Here is an 18,189-nt window from a genome sequence, read left to right on the forward strand (position 1 = left end):
ATGTCTTAACCTTTGTTTGGATTAACTTTTTGTTAAAAGTTGAGAAAAAAAAAAAAGTTACCCAAAAGAAGTAAACTTCAAAAAGTTGTACAAACAGATAATAAATAATAAAAAATGCAAAAACTAACCCCAAGGCACTTTTATTGAATTCAAAAGATTTTGTGTAACCCAAAGAACCTGTTTACATTAAAATATAGTATTTTCAAAAACAGAAGAAAATTTTCTAGTTTGAAGTTTAATTATGAAATATCAATAATCAAAATTGATTAACATAGGAGCAAACTTTATGATGGATGAAGAAGTTGGTCAAAGTTTGCTGCTGCAAATGGGGTGATATTCACATTATTGGTGCTGTTGGGACTTGGGAGATAAAAAATTAAAGCGCCACATGACATGTCCCAACCAAAAAAGGTAGGAGAAAATAAAGGTACAACTTTTTCTTTCGAAAAAGGGAAAAAGGGAAAAGAAAGAGGGGGTGGGGGGTGGGTGTGGCCGGTTGGTCTGATGTTACAACATTTTACTAAAGAGCAAGACTTAGATACAGTATTTAGGTGCTGTTCCTAAAATTTCATTTTTAAGATTCTGTCATGTAGATTTTTTTTCATGAGAATGAAATTTATTTTTTAGTTAAGTAGATACATAACTGAATTTTAAGAGAAGAACTTAAGGAACAACACATAAGGCACTGTACTTAAGTTTTGTTATTTACTAAAATCATCAATTTCAAAACCAAAACCAACCCCCCAAAACAAAAAGAAAGAAAAGAGGTAATCTTTTTTCTCATGTAATTTCTTATTTCAGAATAGTTCTACTTATTTAGAAGTTCTTGTTATGTCATTGGTGAGTTTCCTGTGTAAATTACCACCAAAATTGTACCCAAGAAAAAAAAAATGGAACAACATAAAACAAAACAAAGTCTTTCAATTAGCCAAAACGATTAAGAAAGTCTCTCAGCTATAAGAAAGGCACTAAATCCCAAATGTAGTAGAATCATAGTCTATCTAATGATGGTCATAAAAGAAAGACTAAATAAGAAATAACCCCATTTTTTATGATAGACAAGCAAAACATGATGGATTGTCCAAATGTAATTATGCCAAACCACGACAACATTGAAGAAATTCTATCTTTTTTTTGACAAACAAGAGTGTCCAGACCTCTTCGAGTATCTGACCATTTCTTCGGGTGTATGCAGTTCCCCCGTCCCACACACACCGAGTTATTCCAAGGAGGAATCCCATGGGGGTAGCCCCAAGATGCTGGCAAAAAATTTTAAACTCAGGATCTCATGGATATCATAAGATCTTAGAAATCACTAAGCCAACTCCTTGGGGTTTGAAGAAATTCTATCTTTGAGTAAAGACATGGAGAAAAAAGAAATGTCTTTAGCTAATGTATGCTATATGCATAATGCATTCAAGAATCTTAATATTCATAATAGGAAATACTGATTTTGATGGCTCACTCAAACGTTGTTCAGATGCTAGCCACTGAAGCCAGGAAAATCAAATTGTTGACATAATCCTAATACAAGCAAACATATAAATGATATGGCTCTAATAATGGAATGGCCTGCAAAAACACACTTTTGGAAACGGTTGTTCTAATATTACCAAGTCCTTTCACTTCATCCTAGCATACCATGATATATTGTCATGATGTCGGAAAGGGTATAGCTATTGAACACTCCAAATGGTGGAAAATCGTTGGAAAAGAGAGGAATCCTTATTCATACACTTCAACTTAACACCCATATGGAAACTAAGTCTATGTTACATTGGTCTGAATTACCAAAGTTACTGACCCTAGTTATCATCATCAGCATCATCAATCAAGAGCTATGAATATCCAGGGTAGGTTGCACAGCTATGAGCTTCTAATCAACTCTACACAAGTTTATATTTAAAAGATAATTTGTTCTATATTATTCTTTGGTAAGGATTGATGGTGGCTTCAACTATATATGCTTTGGTGCAAATTTCTGAGGATGCACAAACTGAGTCTTGACCTATCTATAAAAGGAGATGCCATATAGAGTGGCAGTGGTTGTGTTATGGTGTAGTGACATTATTATCATCCTGATTAATATATAAACAAACTTAGCAAAGTATTTAGAAGCCAAGTTTGTTGTTGCTAAGAATACCTCTTGACAAAATGAATAGCTTTCAAATAAATTCCCCTGAGAATGATGATAAAGATAAACAGTATCTAATTGAAAGTAGAATTTTGGTAACACTTCCAAGTGATTCTCTAGATTATGATTCCAAAGAAGTGTTAATGCAAAAAGTGGTGTGTTTGGTTCAATCTAATAAAACACTAATCCAATAAACAATGATGATGCCCAAAAGAGAAAAGGAAAAACAAAAAAAGGAATCCCTTTTACTTCACAATTAGTTCTTGAGTTAAAAATGACCAAAGTGAGTCCAAGTGCCTTGGTGATTTGACTCACCCAAAATATAAAAAGACTTAGGTAGTCTGACCACCTATTTTCATTGACGGTACCAAACACTACTTACAAAATTTCAATTTACATGTCAAGAACCATCAAATATTCACTTAAAATGCATTACCCCAAATTGGATTGTGAGTGTGTTGTGTGGGCGTGTGTTGAGTCCCACATTGAGTGTTTACTAGGTGTATCTTAGGTTTATAAGTGATTGAAAGGAGCCCCAATTGCAACTTGACTAGTCCTTTTGGGATGTAGGCGCAAATGTGGCTAGTGCTTTCCTCTGGTTGTTAAATAAAATATCTTCACAAACCAAACACAATCTTAATACCAAGCTTTGGTCACAATTTTTTACTTTATTAAGCTTTCTGTCAATGGTTTAACCTTTTTTTACTAACGTGGGTGTTGCCACCTCAAAATTAATAGGGGCAAATTAAAATTGACTTAGACAACCAAATTTCATAGCTTGCATAGACAACTAAAGGAGCTGCCAGAAGTAGTGCAGGTGATGGTGACCAAACCATGTTGAGGTGGTGGTGACAGATGTAATTTGATAAAGGCAGAGGTAGTGGTTATGAGGCATCTGTGACACTGCAGTGTCAAGGACACGACTCCACTGTGGATTTTACTAGTTATTGTATGCAGATGAAAGAGGTGTAACAGATCAAATCCTATGAAGAGGCATGATGTGAAGGATGGTTGGTAGTGATGGCAAAGAGGTAAAAAAGTGACTACATATCAGTAGTGATTGTAGTGATAATGTGTTGGCCATTTATACACATACCAAAATCTGATTCATGCTAGTGGCCATGTTTATCATAAAAGGCTTGAATGTACATTGGCTTGAGATGCATGATAACAGCGATATCTAAAGTAACTCCCGTTACACTGTACCTCATATTAGAGTACATGAAAACAAGTAAGGGGATTGTTGCCAATGGAATTGAACTGCGTAGAAAATATAGATGTGTTTTAGTGGTGTAAGGTGACTGAGGGGTACATTCTCTACAACATGGAAACAATTAAATGGAATTATAAGCAATTAAGAACACTTTTTTTAAAAGTAAATTAAGTAAGCGCACTTCCGTAAGTTGAAAATAATTAAGACAGAAAAGGCCAACAGTCTTGGGACTAAATGGCACCTCCTGTCCCATTGATAAGAGGTGGAGGGTGAGGTCACGGGTTCAATCCCATACAGGCGTGTGAGTTGTATTGACCCCAAAAAATAAATAAATATAAGAAAGAAGAAAGAAGACAGAAAGAGGAGACAGTGAAAGATAATGTCGTCTTTACCAGAGAAAAAAACGGCCAAGTGATAATGACCAAGGACTGATATATGATATGCTAACCAACAGTGGATGATATGGCATGAAGACCAATGACAGAATCCAAAATCAAATGTTAAAAAGGTGAGAGAGATAGGAAATTATATTAGTAGGACTTTTATAGTTGACACCATGATTCATACAAGAGAGATTGCTGATTGCATCCAGGATTTTTACAATGTATTGTGAACACATCTCAGACATGAGATCCAATATTCATTATCAAAGCCAGTCACTTTCTCCCTGTCTGTAATAGTGGGGGCTGACAAGAGCACAAGTGCATTGGGAAAAAGATAAGAGGTCAAATTCGTGTATTACTGTAACAAGATCTTGTCATGAGAAAGATTGAATGAGTAAAACAATTGTTTGACACACCTATCAAAATTAAGCAAGTTCACCTTCCCAAACAACATTAGTGCTTCCATCCCTTTAAGTGACCGTCTTCCATGTATGGCTCTAGAAATCCAATAAACTGAAATGACAGAGGGAATCAGGGAAGCATAGCATTATTCAAATGTTTAGACAAAGACCATACAATATGCTTAAGCTTTACCTGTAGTTAGATAAAAAATATCTTAGAGAATCTTGAAAAATTAGTTTTGGCACCTTTTCTCCAGATGGCACCCGGATAAATTCTATGCCATTTAATTCAACGGTGCTTCCATAAATAATAATAATAATAATACAATGATGATTATATTTTATATGATAAAACCCAAAGAGAACATATAAAACACATACATATTCGCACATGCAACATTTTTAAGCCCAAGACACACAATTCAAACTTAGGTTCAAAAAGAAGAGAAGTAATAAGGTTAATGCTGCAGCCTTAATCCACTCCAGGTGTAAGTTTGAGCCTGGCCCCGGCCGCTCATTTAACTATTTCAACACCAGTTAGTTATCACCTAGGTGGCGTATGGTGAGAAGCAGACAAAGCACTCAATGCTGAGTTAGCCTTATATTCTACTGCTCTCAAATTGCCTGCCTATTCTATTAGTAATGGTTGGGGAACATAGTACCATGACTTACTAGATGAAACCATGATTGGTGAAAGGCTTAAAAGTGCCTTACCTAACTCAGCCAGCTCTGAAGAATTAATGGGCTGACAGGCAGGCTCAAATCCATATCTCCTCCATCTGATCAAGAAGGAAGAAAGCCCAGGAAACTGGACTGACTCTTCTATTACAATACCATAAAGGAGAATCCATTCTTGTCCTAATCAGTCCATGTCTTATTTATCTTATTAGCTTGTATGCTCATCAATGATGAAAGCCATTGAACTTAAGACTAGAGTAATATATGCATATAATGTTAAACAGATACCTTGCAACCATCTTTAGACCACCGTGCCCCATATCCATCAGCAACCCTTATTTCAAAGACAGCACCATGTGGTGGGACAATATGCACATTCAGCCAGCCACAATGTTCAATTACGTGACAGACAACATCCATTGCAAGCCCATTTTTATCATAATCTGGAGACAGCACAACAAATAGTAGGAAAACAATGGCCAGTCAAGAATATTAGAAATATGAGAGAGAGACACGTTGTATGTTAATTATAGTTCTATGAACAGAAATAATTTTTTTAATGGTAAGGTACACATGCACCTGATGGGTTTGAAACCCACGACCTCACCCTCCACCTTACTCTTACAAGAAAATGAAGTGCCATTTTAGCTCACCAGTGAGCTATAGCTCAACAAGCACTTCCTCCTCCCATAATAATGGGATGGAGAGTAAGGTAGTGGATTTAAGACCCATTGGGTGCATGTGTAACTTACCAAAAAATTAAAAAAGCTTGAGCTCATTGCCTTCTATGAAAAAAATTAGTTGTACTCATTTTCAAAGAATCCTACAACTATAATAACTTGTAATGCATTAAACTCAGCAACTTTGACCAATCAATTACTATAAACATTTTATTGCAAGATGGATTACAAAATAAATTGCTAATCAAATCAGGTATCATTTTTTGAATGATCTTAGATTTTCCTCTCTCACTTGTATTGATATCTAAGAAAGATTCATGGATCTTCTGATCCACAAACCAGAATGTAAAACTAAAGATCCTAAGTCACCTGATACCCTCCATCCACTCATCATAAAAAATACAATCACAAACCACACAAAATCCTATTCAGAATATAAACCAGATGTCTTCTCGGTAATGGCAACCTTCCCTATCTACAAAAATCAAATACACTCTAGGCAATGAGAATATGTTAGCCTACCTAAAATGTGGATTGACATCTGGTAGGCACAAGCTGCAAACAAATATGTTTTTCCTTTTAAATTACACATGCACCCAATGGATCTTGAACCTACAACCTCAAACTCGACACCATTCTTAAGGGGGGAGAAAGAAACATTCTCAATGGCATCTGCAGCATAAATATGTTATTACATGACCAAAATAGTGCCTATAACCATAGACATAGATTGGCGGGGAACACCTTACGACTCTTAACATGAGTTGTCCTTCATTCATAGGTTTGAAACCAGTCTAAGATTACCTATCATAAGACGAGGACCTCAGATGTGAAATTCTGTAGAACTCGCTATTTTAGATATGTTGGTACAAATAATTTCAAGGAGTGATTTGTAATAGAGAAATATGGTGACTAAGTTGAAGTCTCTGAAGTCTGTACTTGTTGATGATGAAAAGTGATAGAAAGTGGAAGTGTAGCATCAGGCAACCTTTTGGTGGCAAAATGGTCAGTGGAGGCAGTGATTTTGTGGCTTATGGTAGCAGGGTGGTAACAGAGATTCTTGTAGCAACTTATCTGTCACCTTGTCTTTAAAGAGCAGGGATAGCTACTGGATACATACGTGATCATAGTTGATAAATCATCATAGTCCTACTACTTTTTAAGGATAGGCCATCAGAGGAGGTGGAGAGTGGATGGTGAGTGCTAATTTGACAATATCATGATGAAGTGGCAGTTAATGATTTTCTTCGTTCTTTTTTTTTTTTTTTTTTTCTTTTATCCTTAGGGTTGTCACTTTTTACTGCATATCATAATGGCAACAGTGAGTTCATAAATGATTATGGAAGGTCTTGACTGCAGAAAAGCAGCAGTAACTAATTGGTAGTGATGGTGGTGAGGCCTTGCACTAGTAATAACAACAGGTGGGTGGCTGTGGTGACATTGTCATGGTACAAAGCTGCTGGTGATGATGACTTTAGTAGATATGATGGTGCCAGAAGCAGCTTACTACTGATGGTGATGGCTGTTCCTCATAATGCTAATGTGATAGTGATGATGCCCTTAAATCAGACTTTATTTATCCATTCTCGAATTCTTATCTACATTGTTGCAGTATTGTATATAAGAAAATTTTAGTTGCTCCCCATAACAATGTCAAAATCATGAAATTTTAGTAAACGATAAGCAAATAATGGAGATCCACCATTCCAACCTCACATCAGCTGGGGCCAAGCCAAAAGGCCCAAAACAGACAGTGAAAGAAAAATTTGTTTGTGCGTGTGTACGTCATGTTCACACATACAGATTTCTACATGTGTGTATTCATTTATTTATTTATATTTATGTCCATTCTCTAGAAGAATGATGCAAATCTTAGAAGAATTAAAACCATAAGAATATCCCAAAGAACCTTTCTCCTAATTTTTTGATAAATAATGAACTTTTTTGTGATAAAAAAATAGTCACCCAAGTAGATACAGTGTATACAACTGGGGACTATGCAGTAAAGCATGCAAATTACAAAGATCTATCACATAAAAAAATGAACATAGAGAATAGGTACACACTACTGACATCTAATCCAACAAAGTTTGAAGGAAAAAAGGTTTAAGATCCGGCAAGTACTCTCAGAACCTTCAAAGCTCTAGTTAATAATAAATTCTTAAACTATTTGACATAGGAAAAAACCAAAACAATGCAACAATAAAAGTGAAAAATAGAAAAATAAAGTAAAGATAACCTAGAACTTAGCACCTAAGCTTGCTTGGAGTCAGCACCAGGAAAAAGAAAACAAAACTTTACAAGTTAACACCTAGGGATGGCTGGAGTTAGACCTAGATCATTGGAAAAATTACAAGAGAAACTTTATTATTTAATCAAACTGTAATTTGTCTTCATAGGATATAATTCCGTGCTCATATAGACTACTAAAACTAAACCTAATTCTAGTTTACTTAGGAAACCCTAATTCTAATTGTCTTGGGAAATCCCAATTATTGAATTAAAAAAATAAACTTGACTCAAGGAAATTAATAAAATACTAATACACATAATCAGCTTATATGACACCAAATATACAATTGACTTCCTTTTAAAAAATAAATTAAAATAAATATTTCTTTGTGCTTGCCACATCAAACTATTTTGAGAAAAAAAAAAAAAAACACTATTTTAAGTTTCTCAAGGTGACATTTTCTTGGAGACATTAGTATGTAGACCTGGCAATAGTTCATAAAATAAAAAAACATTCCTAAGAGTAGGCAGTCTGCCTACACTTTTGAAGAAAATATCCAATGTTCTCCAATAAGCCTTTACCTTTATTTAATGTCAAATTCTAACACAAAGGCTTCTAGGTTGGACAGAGACCGTTATACTTTTTCTTGTTAGCATAAAATGTCCAAAAGAAAATTGACCATATATTAAAGCTCTTTTTTCTTTCTTTTCATTTCTTTTTTTTGGGTAAAAAATTAAGTACTGGAGTGCATATCCACTATTTTTTTCTTTATTTTTATCTCTTCATTTCTTTCTTTCCCAGTTTGGCAAGTATGCAGCCACATGTCTTGTAAAAATTTTTGCAATACCATTCATTAAAGTAAGATGGTGTGAAGTATCTCCAATATCCATTAATCTGGGGCAAGCTTTTTATTGTAATAAAATCTAGCTCTAATGTCTATAAAAAGTTCATTCCCTTTCCCCTGATTATGCTACAGATCTGTTGTCCTTGATAGATAGTTTCTCTATCTTTTAAATACTCTATTCCTTTTCTTTCTATGTTTGTTTGTTCCATAGTATGCTTGCTGTATACTGTGAATTTGTTTTCATTTTATTAATGAAAATTTTACTTTCTTACTGATCATATACATACATATATATATATATATATATATATAAAGTTCTCTGATTCCTTTCATCCCAATACATGCAATCTTTTTTCAATGGCACAGAGGCAGACTCTCTAAAGCAGAATTTTGGACTAGCTAAACATTAAATCAGAACAAAGAATTTTTATTATTGGTAAGTTACACATGCACCTGGTGGGTCTTGAACCCACGACCTCACCCTCCATCTTGCTGTTACAAGGGGAGAAAGTGTCAATTTAGCCAGAGTTCATTGGCTTAAGTCAGAACATGACTGACTTAAGCCACATTCCAATAAAATACTAATGATTAATAATCTGAACAATGTTTCCAAAGGCCTGACAGAAAAGTTATATTTGATAGTTCCTATTCTACTAGATGCATGAGGAACCAAAAGACGCAATACAAATGTGAGCGTGTGATAGATACATTTGACAGCATTTAAAATTTCTGGATACAAACTTGTGCAAACAAAAAACTACAGTAAGTGGAAAAAGAAAAAAGAAAAAAAAGAAATTAATCTCCAAAGCTCAAATTCAAATAGGACCTCACCGCTTCCTTCCAAAGTACCCCAATATTTACTTGTACTCCTATTAGCATGTTTTGCCAGCGCCCTAGCTCCATGAGTCAAGGTACAACCTTCAACCTCAAGCCAATGAGAAAATTTACAATTCAGCCATATATAATTTTCATAAACTAGTCTGTCAAGCCTCTCCGAATAAAGATGAGCAAGAAATACAACTATGAGGCTGTGAAAATATACATTTTCTCAACCATTTGTTAAACAAAGCATGTGTATAGTTTTCACAAAAGTATCACTAAATCCATCCAGGGTAGTCTTTAAGAAATGATGTACAGGAGATGAATCTTACTTATTATGCACTTCTATTAAAATTCCAAGTTCCTACTTCTGTAATTGCTTACAAATTGTCTACAGATTCTGCAATTAGATAAGCTGTTTCAAGTTTTGTACTTCCTGAGCTTCCCTTAGAAGCCATTAGGTTTTCAAGAGTTAAATGCTGGTGACTGTACTTTCAAAAATCTTTTATTAAAACTCAAGTTACATACCCTTTTTGGGGGGGGGGGGTGGTAATAGAGATTTCAAGGTTGTGGGATCCCACCCATTAATGGGTCTTGTTTAAGAACTAGATCACCAATGCTTATAATTTTCAATTTAAACTATTTTGTTATGATTTTTCAAAATGAAACCTATAAATGATTGACCCTAGCTCCACAGCTTAGGTGCCACGTGTATGGTGCAGACAAGGCAGAGATTCTCATCGTCCCTTACAGGAGATGAATCTTACTTACTATGCACTTCTATTAAAATTCCAAGTTCCTACTACTGTAATTGCTTACAAATTGTCTACAGATTCTGCAATTAGATAAGCAGTTTCAAGTTTTGTACTTCCTGAGCTTCCCTTAGAAGCTATTAGGTTTTCAAGAGTTAAATGCTGGTGACTGTACTTTCAAAAATCTTTTATTAAAACTCAAGTTACATATCCTTTTTTTTTTTTTGGGGGGGGGGGTGGTAATAGAGATTTCAAGGTTGTGGGATCCCACCCATTAATGGGTCTTGTTTAAGAACTAGATCACCAATGCTTATAATTTTCAATTTAAACTATTTTGTTATGATTTTTCAAAATGAAACCTATAAATGATTGACCCTAGCCCCACAGCTTAGGTACCAAGTGTGTGGTGCAGACAAGGCAGAGATTCTTATCATCCCTTACAGATAAGATTGGTCCTCTTTTATAGCTTAACTGCATAGCTGCAGAGAGGTGGCTTCTTCACCAAAAAAAAAAATCTGAACTTTTCTTCATTTGACTTGATGGTTTAGATGTTAAAAGGTTAAGCTAAGCAGTTCCAAAATGTCTTACAGAGAAAGTGATTCCTAACAAGGCATAAATTATTCTTCTGCATGCAGTGCAAAAGACAAGCAATTAATTAAAAGTCATCATCTTACATTCGGCTTATATGGAAGGGTAAATGATGATAACAAAGTTGATCTTGGTGGGGGAAGTGCATTTGGAATAGTCCCTGTGGTATGTGTCAGACCAAGAAGGCCTTGAACACCCCCATAACTCAATACCTGGACAAATCATGTAACAGTCAGGTTCGCATAAAATTGCAAACTTTATGTGACATAAGGCATGCAGCAGTCATTGAAAAAACTAGTCCCTACATCAAGACATTGGAGCACTAAGTGAAGATGCGCTCAAGAAAAAGAGGCATAATATGGACGTGCATATGCATGTATTTAACTGTGCACACAGGTGAACAGGTACTTGGGATTTATTGATTACAAGAAGTGAATGGCATGCAAGGAGCAATCAAGAGTGCTGAATTACAACCACTAGAACATGCATCCTTAGGACATATACATATAAAGAAGGCAATAAAAAAAGCAAAAAGCTAGTGAAACCATCTTAACCAAGAAAATGGTTGCCATATACATATCACTAAATCAGTAAATTTAATACACATAGCATAATTGTTTTATTTGTGAAAATTTAATTCCATTAGCCAAAAAGGAGCCAAATGATAGTAATGTGACCTCAATGTTAGAAAAGTTTTTATAACTAAGAGCCACCTGCATGGCAACAAACCTTTTCACTGTGTTATTCAAAAAATTCAATTCATGGTCCACATTTTATGTGATAATTCATGGCAAGCAACAAAAAGTAAACTAACGTCTTAATAATGCATCATGATTACAGATTTCAACACAATTGCTGAAACTTCCTTGCACTTATGTAAGAATTGTGTATTTGCAAGGGCAGTACAGTTTGGAATCCTGTGGAGTTGCGCGATTGGCACATTGGGAGCAGATACAATTGGGGAATTTGTTAAGTTGTCAATAGCACTCCAGGGCGATGTGGGTGGGATGAAGTGTGTAAGAAGGAATGGTTTGTGATGGCTGCTGTAACTCTTGGGGCTTTCTGGAAAACAAGGAATGACATGGTTTAATTAAAAAGTTGCAGATCCCATTGAAATTGTTAAATGTGAGATGTCTAGGATTAACAGCTGTAGTACGTAGGAGTCTGAGTAGAACTCTCCATATAGAGAGGAAAACTTATGAGTGGATTCCACTTCAAAAACACTGGCTAAAATTGAATGTGGAAGCTGTGTTGGGATATTGTAAAGCCTCTGCAGCTGAGCTGAGGAATGAAGAGGGTATTTTGCTGCAGCATGGTCCTTTAAAGTGAACTATAGTTCACCAATGCTTTCTGAGGCATTGGCAATCAGGAATGCAATTCATATTAGTAAAAGAACAGGAGCTGATAGAGTAACAATTGAAAGCAATGCCCGAGTGGTAGTGCAAGATGCTAAGAAGCAATCCTCAGAGGTAGCTTGTGAGATCAGTTCGGTAATTCAAGACATAAGGGATTTGGTTTCAACATTAAGTGGGAAGAATTGTTCTGTTTGATTGGGTGGCAAGGGAGTGTAATTCTATAGCTAATGGGTTCAATAATTGGGCATTGGAAAATAACTTTCATGGGCTTATACCCCTTTTTGTTTGTCTGGGATGTAGAAGTCTATTGTTTGTTGTTTCTGATTGACAAATACGTTCCAGTGACAGTTCCAGTTTGTCCATTGGAATGGTGTATTTTGGTACTGGTACCATTTCAAGGTTACCACTAATTTTATAATATATATATATATAGAGCGATATATATTTCTAACCAGAACCAGATATATATCTGGTTGGGTTCTGGTTGGGTCATCAAGCCTATTAGGACTTTTCCATGATTGTGTTTGAGACTTGATATGGTTTTATGTATTTAGTTGGGCTTCTTCATTTAATAGCTTAAGGTTTAGGGTTACTTATAAAAAAAAAAGCTAAAGGTTTAGAGTTGGATGCTCCAAGATGAAGATTACAAAATTCATGCTACATACTTCCAAATAGAGCAGGACAATAGCAATATTTCAATAACTGATTCTGATTACAAACAGATTCAGGTAATCTGTTTACATTCCATAATCCTTTTTAATTTATTGTTTACAAAGACTACAAAAGAAATTAATAATTACAGAAATTACAAATTTTAACTGTAATTTCTCCACTGCAACACCATTAGCATATAGCGTGACTTACAATCTTCGTGTCAAAAAAAGTGTCTTGGCTCTAAAGACATGATTATTAATGAAAAGTAAAAAGTTCAAGTCTTCATAAAATGTTATTCACCCTATATTAGAGATTAGTATAAGTTTTTATGAGAATCTTGTTTGCTTCTTTAAAAAAGGTGAGAATAGTAAGAGAAAATGTCAAAGCATTTCAACTTTGAAAAGTGGATACTTATTTTGGCTCCTTCCAATAAAGAAACTAAGACATATATCTTAGGTCAGCGCAGTATATGTTTACCCTAAAAAAATATGAGCTACACTTTCTATCCTATTATTCATTACATCACTTATATCTGGCTGACATATCAAATGCTCCAACAGTATAATGAAAGCTAGGTCACAATCATACCTAAGAAATTAGGAGAACGTTCTCTGTAAAAAGATATTAAGTCATTCTATTCATGCAATTGGATATGCAAATCATAACAGAGCAGCAACTAAGCACTTACAGAGAGTAGGGTTGCCAGACAAGCATAAGGCTGAACATCCACTTTCAAAACATGGATTGCAAGAACGCCATTTGTCTTTTCTTTCTCTTCTGTGTAGAAATTCCTGTAGATTTGTATACCTGGAAAACTGCATGCCTATATTACTCATGGACTAGTACAGGTAGAAATAACTTTAAAGTCAGAAATCAAATTCATGGATAAATTTTATTAGGTGAACCTCTCAATTGAGTACATCAAAGCAATTACAAAGCAGAAAATTTACTTAACACAAAGCAGAAAACAGATAATTTTAAGTTTTTATGACATTACTATCTAAATCTCCCTAAAACCTAGTAGGCCTTTCATATGGTTACTACAACCCTTCCCATGATATTATAACAGATTATTCCAGAGGTAATGGAGAGTTCATTGGAAGGCAAAGTCGAATGAATGCCGCCCCTGTTTCTCATTATCAGCTTTATGAGATAACTTTCTCATGAGTTGATTTATTCCCACAGCATCTGTTATTGTTATGATTACTCTAATAAGTTTTGGCCAACGGGAGGGGGAGGAGATTCTAACTAGTGACCTCTGCTTCCATTGGGTCTATTATTATTGTAACTTCTATTATTATTACTGTCACTGTTCCTATTACTATTATGCACAACAAAGTTTTGATTCTTAAAATTGCTACCATAATATTTTCAGCTGCAAGCACAAAATTATTTCCAGCTATTTACCAGAGCAACTTTTTTTTGCCTAGATGGATAAACATTATCACCATACAGGAAGTGAAACTCAATAAAACTAGCAGTTCTTAGTTTCTTACCTTCTTCAATGGTTTCAACTCCAGGAAGAACCTTGGCAAGACTCTCTGCCCCCAACATTTCAGAGAATGAAGCATACCAGTGGGCATCCTGCAAATTTATGAAGTTACAAAGAGCAGAGCTAAGTCAAAATAAGGAAGTACAAATTAATTGAAAAAACAAGATCGGCACCTGAACTTCAAACACCACACATTTGTTGAAACAGATCAAAGTTCCTGAACCAATTCTGTGACCATAAAAGGTAAAATTAAATGCAATCAATCAAAAAAGAAACAGTGAAGTAAAATTACCAAACATATAGAAAACCCAATAAAATAATAATCATTTAACTTTGGTGGAAAAATTGCTGTACAGAAAGTTTAAAATTGAACTAAAAAAGATTATCAGGATCCCGGAAGAATTTAATATATTTATAATTCAAACTTATTTTGGATAATCAAACTATATGATAAGCCAGCTTATTTGCTTAAACTCACTTTTTGTTCCTGAACCAATTCTGTGACCATAAAAGGTAAAATTAAATGCAATCAATCAAAAAAGAAACAGTGAAGTAAAATTACCAAACATATAGAAAACCCAATAAAATAATAATCATTTAACTTTGGTGGAAAAATTGCTGTACAGAAAGTTTAAAATTGAACTAAAAAAGATTATCAGGATCCCGGAAGAATTTAATATATTTATAATTCAAACTTATTTTGGATAATCAAACTATATGATAAGCCAGCTTATTTGCTTAAACTCACTTTTTATCTCACCTACAAATAAGCTAGCCAAATGCATACTTACCTTAATGGGTATATTCTGTCTACTTTTGGGGTGAGAAATTAGCTCAAGTGACCTTGTCTTACACTCTTATGGGTGCATAAGTTACATATTACGTTTTAAGCAAAAGTTGATCAAATCTGATTAAATGGAAATGAGAATAGGATCCTCTATATCTCAAATGAATCAATTTCATGGTTCAGATTTTAAACATAACAAATCTAAAGATGTCTACTAGTGCCGTCATGTATACCATTTAGATACAACAAATAAAATATGAACTGTGAAATGGACCATCTTCATTCCACTTAAAATTGAGAAGAACCTTGTCCGTTCAAATGAAAGTGTTCTTAGGAAAATTTCATAGGCTGAGGAGTATAGCATGGCTCCAATTATATGTTTTTGACACTAACCTCTTGATTAATTTAGAATCAGTGACAAAACCAACAAAACAAAATTACACCTCCTACATACATAACATTGCATTTTGGTGTCTAGTATCCATAGTAGGCACAAAAACCCATTCATACTTGTTCTCATTAAAAAGTATGAAAATAAAGAATTATATGTCAAACAAAGAGAGAGAGAGAGAGAGAGAGAGAGAGAAAGTAAATCAAAAAGCATTTACCAACTAATTCCCACTGATTTATGCATAAAAGTGGAATTCTTCATACCTATTGTAGTCACCAATGGCACACCTTCCTTCAATTGTTTTCTTGCCATCTAGAGACAATGTCAAATTACCAAATAGGATTCACTTCAAACAAGATTGGCAATAACTAATCAAGAGATTTAGAGTAAAAACTTCTGAGATTCATAGTTTATTTTTTCTTTTTTATTGGTAAGATACACATGCATCTAGTGGGTCTTGAACCCACAACCTCACCGTCCACCTTGCTCTTACAAAAGGAGGAGGTGATTTTTGAGCTAGAGCTCAATGGCAATGATGAGATTCATAGTTATGACAAGGAATTGGTTAAATTCTCTAATTATGACGAAAAAATCTGAACCAGTTATGTTCAGACAATAAACATGGAGATTCATAGCAGAAACGCATTGATACCTTTTAGCTGCGAAAAGAAAGGCTCCTGAACATGAAGTTCATGGACAACAGACTTCAAAATCTGATGAAAGAAAACATCTGCTAGATTAATATTACACAAGGACAATTTGGCATTGAATGGCACCTCAGTTAAAAATTTAAAACTTACATTCACAATTTCCGATCCCTTATCCAAAACCAGCTTCTTCCATTCATTTTCTTCTTGCTTCGAGGAGCTTCCTTCAGGGATAAAGTTCAAATCGCTATATTTCCTACAAAAGGCTTTAGAATTGATTGATTCTAATAAAGCTGATGCCAGACGCTTGTATAAGGGATATGGAGGGACTCCTTCAAAAGATTCTGCATAAGGAGTTTGAACCATAAAGAGTTAACATCTTCCTTGAATGTAATAAAACAGACATCTAAAATTCCAGCGCAAATTGCACTTTGCCCATTAATTATGGTGCAGTTTGCAATATCCTCTAGACTTTAAAACTCAGCAATGACAAGGAACTATAGTTCAACTATTACTTCCTTCTCCCATAATAATAGGATAGAGGGTGGGGTCATGGTTCAAGACCCACTAGGTGCATCAATAACTTACAACAACAGCAGCAACCAATCCTTAGTTGCAAGAATTTGTGATCAATTATAAATCCTCAACAAACTAGCCAAGGTCAGTGCGGCTTAAGGTGACTAAATTTTACGTTGTTTGTCAATTTACCGAAACCCTCCTCCCTTTTCCAGGGTAAGTACAGATAAAGGTGAAGCCTAGGTGCGTGTATAACTTGCCCAAAAAAAAAAAAAATTCAAAGCCGAGCAATATCACTTATTTATTGGTAATAAACACTGCCTATACTGTTAAGATTAAAATTCAAATTTTTTTGGGAAAACGTGTCTAAAAATATTTTAAATTTTATGTTAAATTGCCATACCTAAGGAGGTAAAATTATAATGTAATGCACACGGTTGTTTCTAAGATAAAAGAATAAAAATTAATTTAATTTGAGATAGTCACCCTCCAAAAAGAAAAAATTGAGAAAGAAAAAATTTTAAGAAGAAAGTGAGAAAATTGCATCTTATTTCTTCAATGTTGGAAGGCTGTGGACCACAAGTATTAATCTTGCAAATCTTTTTTTTTTTATATTAATAAATACAAGTTGTTAGCAAATCTTATTAGCCAAAAAACCAACTAACAACCTATGAAGCATAGACACAAGTTCACAAACACTGACAGGGACACAGTGACACATAAATTCTTGAAAGATTAGGACACGACACGGTGCAGAAGTGTCCCTGCGTGTCCGACACGTCTTGGCCTAATAAGTCTTGCAATCTTTACAACTAACCAGTGAACAAACTTGCTCTCTTCTTGAACATGTTTGGATTCACAATTTGCCCAAAATTCTAATAAGCAAGAAAACGAACCGTATATTAAAGAAGAGGAAGAAGAAAAAGTGATGAATTTATCAAATAGTTACCGGTCGCAGTGGACGTGTTGGGATCGTCGGGATCGAGTTTGAGAAGGTTGGAGCAGAAGGATTTGGAGAGGCCTAGATCGAATTCTAGGGTTTCGTTTATGTGAGACTCCAAAGTGTACTTCACCACCTCTTCCATCCAGTCTTTCAGATTAACCGGAGACATTGTCGTTGTTGCACTGTGGTGATAATCGTATCTTTTTGAAAAAGAAAAATTTGAGGTAACTTTTGAAAATTACGTGATGTATTTTTAGGCGCTTGATCGTTGATTTTAACCTGCTTATGACTACCAATTAATTTGAGATATATTTTGAAATTTTTTTTTTTTTTTGATGAAAATATTTTGAAAATGTTAGTCAGATGATGAAGCCGAAATGTTGCTGATATTCGAGCTTTCCGTTCATATTCTATACAACAATTGATTTTTCTTTTTTTATTCGTTGAACATTTTTGGAGATTTTTTGTTACAATATTGAGAGAGGTTAGTAAAATTATAAATAGTGCGAAATGCTTTGTACCTTGATTAATTACATAAATTATGAATTCGTTCGTGTCAATATAATGTAATTTGTTTACAATAAATCACTATTTCTATATTAACAAAACAAATATACTTAAGTCTTGACATTATATGTATATTTTAATACAGCCCCTTGGGGTGTTGTATGTTGATAGG

At 34.5% G+C, this 18,189-nt stretch overlaps 1 protein-coding gene across 7 annotated transcripts; it reads right to left on the minus strand.

The window, feature by feature from the left end:
• Positions 1 to 1,036: 1,036 nt before the first annotated feature.
• On the minus strand, positions 1,037 to 17,810 carry LOC115965547. Of its 7 annotated transcripts, XM_031084790.1 has the most exons (13): positions 17,517 to 17,810; positions 16,205 to 16,395; positions 16,057 to 16,117; positions 15,668 to 15,716; positions 14,400 to 14,454; positions 14,231 to 14,318; positions 13,423 to 13,541; positions 10,812 to 10,937; positions 9,398 to 9,491; positions 5,098 to 5,252; positions 4,846 to 4,939; positions 4,147 to 4,243; positions 3,846 to 4,033 (listed from the first exon to the last, which is right to left on the minus strand). In XM_031084790.1, the coding sequence occupies exons 1-13, from the start codon at positions 17,677 to 17,679 to the stop codon at positions 3,994 to 3,996; spliced, it is 1,332 nt and encodes a 443-aa protein (XP_030940650.1). In that variant the 5' UTR covers positions 17,680 to 17,810; the 3' UTR covers positions 3,846 to 3,993. The 7 variants fall into 7 exon arrangements, 5 of the variants coding, with proteins under 5 accessions (XP_030940651.1, XP_030940653.1, XP_030940650.1 ...); XM_031084793.1 differs by lacking the exons at positions 3,846 to 4,033; positions 4,846 to 4,939 and adding an exon at positions 1,180 to 1,259; XM_031084792.1 differs by lacking the exon at positions 4,846 to 4,939.
• Positions 17,811 to 18,189: the final 379 nt, after the last annotated feature.

The sequence above is a fragment of the Quercus lobata genome, chromosome 10 (assembly GCF_001633185.2).
Source record: "Quercus lobata isolate SW786 chromosome 10, ValleyOak3.0 Primary Assembly, whole genome shotgun sequence".
NCBI lineage: Eukaryota > Viridiplantae > Streptophyta > Magnoliopsida > Fagales > Fagaceae > Quercus > Quercus lobata.